General features: G+C 41.1%; 1 protein-coding gene across 1 annotated transcript; it reads right to left on the reverse strand.

Annotated features, from left to right (window-relative positions):
- Positions 1-159: 159 nt before the first annotated feature.
- LOC120794480 (tumor necrosis factor receptor superfamily member 13B) lies at positions 160-8,251 on the reverse strand. The gene is made up of 5 exons (XM_040135587.1): positions 8,186-8,251; positions 6,150-6,284; positions 5,408-5,524; positions 2,162-2,458; positions 160-1,884 (listed from the first exon to the last, which is right to left on the reverse strand). Exons 2-5 carry the CDS (start codon positions 6,262-6,264, stop codon positions 1,589-1,591), a joined length of 825 nt encoding a protein of 274 aa, XP_039991521.1. The 5' UTR covers positions 6,265-6,284; positions 8,186-8,251; the 3' UTR covers positions 160-1,588.
- Between the last annotated feature and the right edge of the window lie 319 nt (positions 8,252-8,570).

Raw genomic sequence — 8,570 nt, forward strand, 5'->3', positions numbered from 1 at the left:
ATGAAATATATTCTTAATTTCTTATTACACATACACACAATATTCATACATGTACATATTTGCACCTGTACATATACACTACTACAAGTAATCTCTGCCCAACCATTCAGACGTGGTGATGATAAACTTGAAGCCCCAATAAAGGAATCAGTAGAACTTTTTCTGACTTTAGCAACTCCCAGTGGTGGTATCAAAAAAAACATCACCAATTGTTATCAGGAGAACTGATGCGTATTACTTTAAGTAGCCGATGGAAAGTTCTCCACCACTGAGACCTTTCACTATGTTACCACCATGAGTTATACTCTAAGTTCTTGAGAGTAACACATTGTATGTAATTGGGCCTTTACTGTTCCCTGTTGTTTTATACTCTAGCATTGCTTACTAACCTACAGTATTGCTCAGTTTGTTTTAATTGAAATATATTTTTCGTGTATGGTGAGTTACACTTGCTCCGGTGGAAAATCCAAAAACAGTGGGAATCATCAACTTAGACACACAAGGGGTGTCCCCCTGTGACCGTAGCTTTCTGAAATGATGTCTGAAAATGTGATCTGACAAATTGAATCAAATGCTGTGGGGCTATCGTTGAGCTTTTGTGGGGTGACAGTAACCGCTTCAGTCAGAGGCAGTTGGTGAGAGAGAGCGTTGTGACTGGCTGTTCGGCCTAGTGAGGCAGGGACCTCATCCAGGTCCTGCATGCTTTTACCTCCACCTCTCCCACGGTGAAAAAAAATGGGGGCTGAAGTGCAAAACTTTACTGTGCCAGTAGTAACTTTTTTATCAGATATACGTTATAGGTATTACATTATGTTCTCAATTTGAATATGACTTGATAGTTCAGTTACATTCACAGAGCCATGCAAATAGTGGGCTAGTTTGTATTGTTCCATGATTTTTCCATTTGTTTCCATGGTTTTTTTTTTTTTTCTCGAATATGTAATACTACGAGACTAGACTACTGTACTGTCTAGTTATTTCCTTTCACAGGTGCGGAGTATACATGCATTGCAGTGGTCAGCTAGCAGTCAGTTGCAGCCTGTGATTTGTTCAAGTTAAGCTTTTAACAGGAGTCCTGAGGCAATGTGAAGAAAAGCATCAGTCGATCTTCAACAGCGCTTTGCAACCTGCTTGGTGTGTCGGGAGCTCAACAGGGGCTTATTGATGAACACATTTTCAGAGATACTCACACTACTTACATTATGCACTAGTAGAACTTTACTGCCCTGTGGCACAAAATTCCTCATTTCATCAGCATGCCCTCATCAGGAGTAAAAAATGGTAGCCTTTTTCATGGTTAATTTGAATCAATCACATATCTTTCCATCTGAAATTTTTAAAACGGAAGGATGTTGTTTTACCTGCTTACTTTTGTGTTTTGTTTAATTAAAAAAAGCCTTCAAATACTCATGTGTGACTGAGATATTCCTACTGTTGCTGCTTGCTGAGAGGTTGATAGGGCTCATAAGTGAGCATGCACCCCTTTGAACACCTTGTTATCACAATTTCACGATCAGCTTCAGCAAAAATCCAGTATGCTAATGAACTTCTCTTGTGTATGGGGGAGATGTCCATTCCAGTTTTCCTGTTAGACACTTTGATTTGAGACGGAGTAAATGGACCTCATCTCACTACTGCCTGCTCCTGGACCCTGAAGTTCAGAGGTGTAAAGGTTCTCCTCAGTCCGAGGCCCTCCCTTCTGGATCTGGGCTCTAAGGGGGTCAGCTTGCTGGTAGAAAGTCAGAGGTGCTCTCAGCAGCCTGTCATTGCCCTGGCCTAGTGCTTTCAGATCAGGGAAACAGTGGATACACACACAAGTCTCTGTAGGGCTGGAGTCATCCGATGGCTCACGGTCAGTCGGACAGCTTGAACTTTGTACAAAATCTGCAGACAGAGAGGGTAGCGTGCACACAGTAGAGCAAAAGACATGAAACAGATGCCAAGATAATTTTTAAATTTGGAGATACAAGAGTTTTGAAATACAAGGTAATAATTAGTTCTCTTAGTTGCGGAACATTTTTTTTAAAAGCACCTGGAAAGATCTGTCTGAGGGGAAACTGCTGTACAATTTTAATACTTTACTAACAGATTTCTTATTCCAATTTAACCCCTCACTGATTACACTGATTGAGGCCTTTGATTGTATCCATACTACACTAACCTTTGGAGCTCTGCCCCAGCTGGCCACCTGGCAGGCCAACCTCTTGGCCTGGCTGGACTACACGCTCCTGGATGTGGTTAGCCTCCTTGGGTCCTGGGTTGGAGGTTTTGGTTCTGGGTCCCCTCAGAAAGACTACCAAGGCTAGAGACAAGCTAGAAAACAGCAGCACCATGCAGAGTGCCAGCAGGGAGTAGAGAAAGACACTGGAGTCTATCGGCACTGAGAGCCCCCTGGAATTCAGCGTGTGTGAGGTTACGTCAACCAGGAGCTTTTCAGTGGTCCCAGGAAGTGGCAGAGCTGGGGGGATAGATGGTAAGAATGATGGCTCTTAATCATCTGAGTCATAGGAGGAAAGACCTTCAAGGCAAAACAGCAAGTGCTTTTGCTTTTGACTAACTACTTTTAGATACCAAGGGATTTCCATTAGAATTCTTCCTCCTTGTGTTGTGGTGAAAACCTCGCAAAGGTCTGGTTCTGTTTATACTACAAATATACTATCCACATCATAAGTGTTTGGACACTTTGTTTTTCACGCTCTGTACCTCAGCACATTCTATTTGAAATAAAATAATGGATACTACATTTAAGTTCCAAGTCTAAGCTTGTAGGTAGCTTGTAGGTTTAAATCGCTATTGAAGGAACTGGGTTTGAGATGTAGCCCTTTGACACAGTGTCCAAATTTCAAGGGGCTAAAAGGAACTACACACCTGGCTTCTAAATGTTTTGTGGGCAGCTGTGTGTCATTTCAATGTCAGCTTATGCACAAAAGAGCTCACATGTAGCTCAGAGTTGGTTGAGAGCTGCCGTTTACTGTAGATTGAGGTGGAGTTGCCTGTCAATATGAGGGCTGAAGGGGTGGCCATGCACATGAAGGAGATAATAATGAGGCTTTAAAAAAGTACTTGGTTTACCAAAATCAACAGTTGAGCACATTCTAAAACGGAAGCACAGGAAAACTAGAAAATGGCGAATGACCTGTTAGACCAAGGAGCACAAGTCTTTTGGATGAGTGGGAAATCATTTACATGATGATGTAGACGTACATGTTTCCTCGTCAACGATCAAGAGACTTCATGACCATAACCTCAGAGGATTCACCACAAGATGCAAACCCCTGATGAACTTCAAAAACAGAAAGACCAGGCTGCAGTTCACAAAAACACACACAAAAACCAGTAGAGTTCTGGAAGAAAGTTCTAAGAACTGATAAAACAAAAATCAACCTCTGTCAAAATGATGGAAAGAGGGAAGTGTGGAGAAAAAAGGAACAGCTCATGACCCAAAGCCACCACCTCATCTGCCAAACATGGTGGTGGTTCTCTTATGGCTCGGGCGTGTACAACTGCCAATGGAACTGGCACACTGGCATTTATGGATGATTTCACTGCCGACAGAAGCAACAGGATGAATGCAGAGGTATACGGGAGCATTCTGTGAGCTCGGATTCAGTCAAATGCATCAAAACTCATTGGACGACACTTTCATTATTCAGCCAAAGCAAGCACAGAGCTTTTCAGGGTGAGGAGGTGGAGTATCCAAGACTGGCCGAGTCAAGTCACCTGATCTCAGTCCAAATGAGCTGCATTCCACTTGGTGAAGACCAGACTGAAGGCAGCGAGACCCCACAACAAGAAAGAGCCGAAGCAGGCTGCAGCGAAGCTCTGGGAGAGCATCACCAGGGAAGATACAGAGTGTCTGCTGATGTCTGTGGGTCAAAGATTTCAGACAGTCAATGACTGAAAAGGATTTTCCACAAAATATTAAATTTGAAGATTTTTTTTGACTTCATGAGTATCTATCGAATTACTTTTGAACCCCAAAACTTTGGGCACTCTGTGTTTAAAAGGCTTCATCTCCCACAAAGTTCTTTCTATATTGGTGAAAACCCACTCAAATTCAATCCGAGAATTGGCACTTTATTGTAGTATCCGTTACTTTTATTCAAATTGAAATTGAAAGCCTGAAGAACAAAAAATGCGTAACTGTCCAAATGCTTATTGTCTGGACTGTATATCCTAGTGTATAACCTCTTAACTTATTCAGTCTTTCAGACTGATTTGCCAAGGTGTTAAGATTCTACACTGATTTATGTCGCTACCTCAATACAGTGGAGCAGAATGTTGATGGTTCCAAAACTCAATAGCAATATCTCTATAAAAAATTATCTCGTGTTTTTTTTAGCATACTTTACACACCATGCTGCAAACAATTTTCAGTGAGAACTACCCACATTTGGTTTTTAAGCCTTTTTGAGCATTTTGTTCCTATATTGGGCAGCCACCAGTAATTAGATGACAGGAAATGAGGGGAGAAAGAGATACGGAGTGACATGCAACGAAGATCCCCAACCAAATGAAACCTGGGAATGTTGCAGCCTGTGGTTAGTGTCCCAAGCTCCTGGTCTCAAGGGCACTCCACACTACCTGCTTTCGTCGTCAAGATAAATTCAACGGACTTTATCTCTGCACAGAAAAAAAGCATCCTCTTGTTGTTTAACCGATGTCTTTCCACAAAAGTCATTGTGATTGCTATTTATTTCTAGTTTGACCAGAGTTCCTTTCTTTGCCATTAAACTTTTCAAGTTAGGGCTCATGTATCCTCCCTTTACCTACGAAATCAGATACGTCCATTTCAAACGATGTCACCGTCACTGCCCACATACTTTCATGTGTACTTTGCGTTGGCATGGATGTTAAGCAATACTTCCACTAGAGGGCAGCTCAGAGTCAAACGTTTCTTCAAACAAACACATTTAATTCCTGTACAATCTCCTCTACTACAAGTTCTTCTGTATTTTAACTTTCTCTGTGTGCGGGCGAGTAACATTATATATATGTTTAAAATTTCTGACCAACTTGCATAACCTCTCCTCAAAGAGTTACCCCATTGTTCAAATTTCTTGGTAGTCTCCTATGGTAGTGCCATGCTTTAACTATTGGCTACACTGTCCCCACGATTTTCAGTAGTACTTCTCCGTTTCGTCCATATCCCTAAGCTTTCAGAAAATGCGTGTAAATACAGAAGAACTGAATGCAAAGTATTGACAGAAGGCTCTGTCCGTAGCCGTATCGAGCGTTGAGCATAAATGAGCCCTTAGCCAACTTGTGTTCTGTAAACATTGTCCACTGAGGTCTAACTTCAGTGGCAAAAGACAACATTTATGCCTCCCAAAAACAGAGCAGTAACGCAAAAAATTAGGTCACTGAATAATTAAAACTAATCCAGGCCAGCAGGGTCAGTACTCACTCTGGCAGTGCTGGGAACATTCTGCTGGATGTCTGCCACACACCTCAGCGCACCTCAGACATTTCTTCAGCAGCCCATCATAGTAGTGGCCAGGCAGCGCCTTACAATATGCAGCCTCTAACGCAGGATGACACGTGAAAGCAATCAGGAGAAGTGGAGGACATGATAAGCTGAATTCACGTCTGTCCTGCCCATTTAGGATTCATAGTAAGATTAATTCTGGAGTCATCAATGCTAATCAACTGTTTCTCTTCCTTTTCTATTACTGATGAATTACCTACAGGAGGTAATGCACATGTTTGATAGCAAGGGCGATGACTAATTCTTGCTAGATTTGAAACAGAGTTTTTATTTGAAAGAAATTCAGTGAAAAATTATGAAAAAATCTAACTGAATTGCATGTGTCTCCCTCCCTTGTAACTATCATGCCTGCTTTTAAGACAATCAGGGCAAATAGAATATATTGGAGTGAATTATTTTGTACCTCATTTACCCAAAGTTTTATCAAACTCAATTTAGCATTATCTGATATACTACATGAGAAGGATGGACAGACATGCAGAATAAGATTGCATGTAGCAGTAGTTTAAGATCAACAACACAATCAGCGAGCGGTAACAGCTTCAGTCGTCGAGGTTCTCGTGACCTTTTTCAATTCCATAGCCCATCACAACCTCACATTCACACTACATGTATTCTTATACCTATGTCCTTATGCCTGTGTATGCGCGTGTGTACTCACCACAGTAACTGATGCATTTGGTGATGACGTGTGGTTGCTGGCATACCAAATGACAGTACAGACATTCTTTGACCAAGGTGTCCAAGTACTGACCCTCAGGGCAGCTTCCACCCATCAGCCCTGATAACCCTCACACTGTCAAACACAAAGACACACACACACACACAGAAAGATAAGTTTGGAGGAGAAAGCTGGGGCACGTGAGTAACTATACGTACATATGTGAATAATATTGTCTACTTTGTGCATTCGTGGCGTGGCGTGTACGTTGTGGACAAGCCTACACCAGGAAAGAAAATGGGTGGGAATAAAGTGTTTACCTAAGTGTAAGTCCACAATGGATCTTCAAAGTTTTCAATTTTAACTGAAAACTGTAAGTAAGACATTATGAAATAAATGATCCTATGAAGGAATAAATTGATGAGCCAGTGCATTGTTAAATCATTTCATAAATTATTAAAATTCAAATCATTATCATTCAAACTAAACTTATTATCAAATGCTTTAATTTAATTATAGAAATCCGTTAAAAGTCATAACTTCGTGAAGGTCATAATTTTGAGTTTTGGTTGAAACTGTTTGACGGAGGTGCTAATTCAACTCTATAATGTTTGAGGATTTAGTTTGTAGTGTTGTTGAACTGCATTCTGCGTTACACAGAGAAGTGTGTCTGTTATTTAGCCTACCCTCAGGGAAGTGAATGGGGTGGACAACCCTCATGTTATTACAGGACGGTTGTACTAGACTGCGTTGGTTTTAGCTAGGTGTACCTAATACACTGCCCGTTGAATGCCTACTCTATACTTCAAAGCGTAGTGAAGCACTATGCTGTACTTTACGATACTGTTCTATAGACCCTACTATTCTGTTCTATACTTTACTGTACTAAAGTATACTATATTGGGCTTTCAGAATTATTGTATAGTAGGAGTATACTGTGCTGTAGTATAGCATACTGTACTATACTATACTACACTATGGGATACTATATAATAAGCTCTCATGTCTTTAGAGCACGCTTGCTAAATGTTGCACCTGTATTTCACTCCACAGGAGGATTACTTCGGATGGTCTGGTTATCGGGAAGGTGTTTTTGGTATTAGAATTTTGGTTTAAGTGCGTGCGGTGTAAGAAGCCGGTGTGAACTGTCCCAATGTGTGAGAGTCGGTGAAAAAAGACCACGTCTGTACTTGGAAGGATTCGGTGTATGCTGGAGAACTCTGCCTTTGCTTCCAAAGCAAAGCCGACCCGTTTTCGACTTGTTGTACAGCAGTCCTTGCAAAGTAAGTACACACTCTAATAATTCTTAGACAAGAGGCCTTCAGCAACATGCCGTCCTTTCAGACATCATGTCTTTGTACTCAAATCCACTCCTGTTCGCCCCAGTGAGCACTGAGCACTGTCAGCGGACTGTGAAAGACACAGGTCCGAAACTCCTCCACCCTCCACTGATTTCACACACAGAATTGTAAACCTGGTTTATACTTGAGTATATTTGTCACACTGTGATAATCAGAACTCAGTGTGTCACTCCCTTTCAGATTACATGTACAGTTCGTACAATGTGTAATTATCATAAACACATACTATGTTTGCGAGTCACTAATATCCAAAAGTGCTTTCTTCCATACAAACCAAGATCATTACTTACTTGTCTTCTTTGTATTCAGCTATTTTTGTGTCTCGGTAGTGAGTTCTGTCGTTGCTTATTTTACCATTTTACCTTTTTTTTTCCATTCTGTGATATTTTTTAAGCTTCTCATTTTTGGTTTCCCCTTCATTTTCTATTATTTGTGTTCGTGTGTGTGTCTAAATGAAACTGAATATAGATAGAACTACATTCAGAGCAATGGGCTCACTGTGAGCCAAACACCCACCACAAAATACGTCTATCATACTGGTTTACGCTGGCTGAAGTTGAGGGTCTGTGCCCCAGCCGGACAAAAAATACTGACCACAAATCCTTAAAACATAGCATTCAGTTTGCTGATGTGACCCACTACGGGTTGAAAATGATGTTTGAAGGGATCACTCACCTGGTGAGACGAAGACGCGGTGAGATAATCCTCGGTTTGAAGATGAGAGTGAGACAGGCCTTTATTTCAGCTCGGAAGCTAAGTTGAATATGAACTCACTGCCTGGGCTGGGACTTCCCCACTGTGTCTGAGGAGGATCCCCCTACTCGAACACACACATTGAATCATAGCTGACAGAAATAGGATGGTTTGACTATGATCATCAGAAAATATTCCACATTAGAAAAACTGTCTAGTTTCATGGGGCTTGTGAGTTTAACAGTAGTTAGTAGGTAGGTCCTGAATAGTCCTGAATATGGATTGGGGTGTTTGGGGTTGTTGTCATGCTGGAATATAAATCTAACAATATAACAAAAAATAAATAGAATTTTTTAAAGAATGAAAT

This window comes from Xiphias gladius, chromosome 9, assembly GCF_016859285.1.
Source record: "Xiphias gladius isolate SHS-SW01 ecotype Sanya breed wild chromosome 9, ASM1685928v1, whole genome shotgun sequence".
NCBI classification, from domain to species: domain Eukaryota; kingdom Metazoa; phylum Chordata; class Actinopteri; order Istiophoriformes; family Xiphiidae; genus Xiphias; species Xiphias gladius.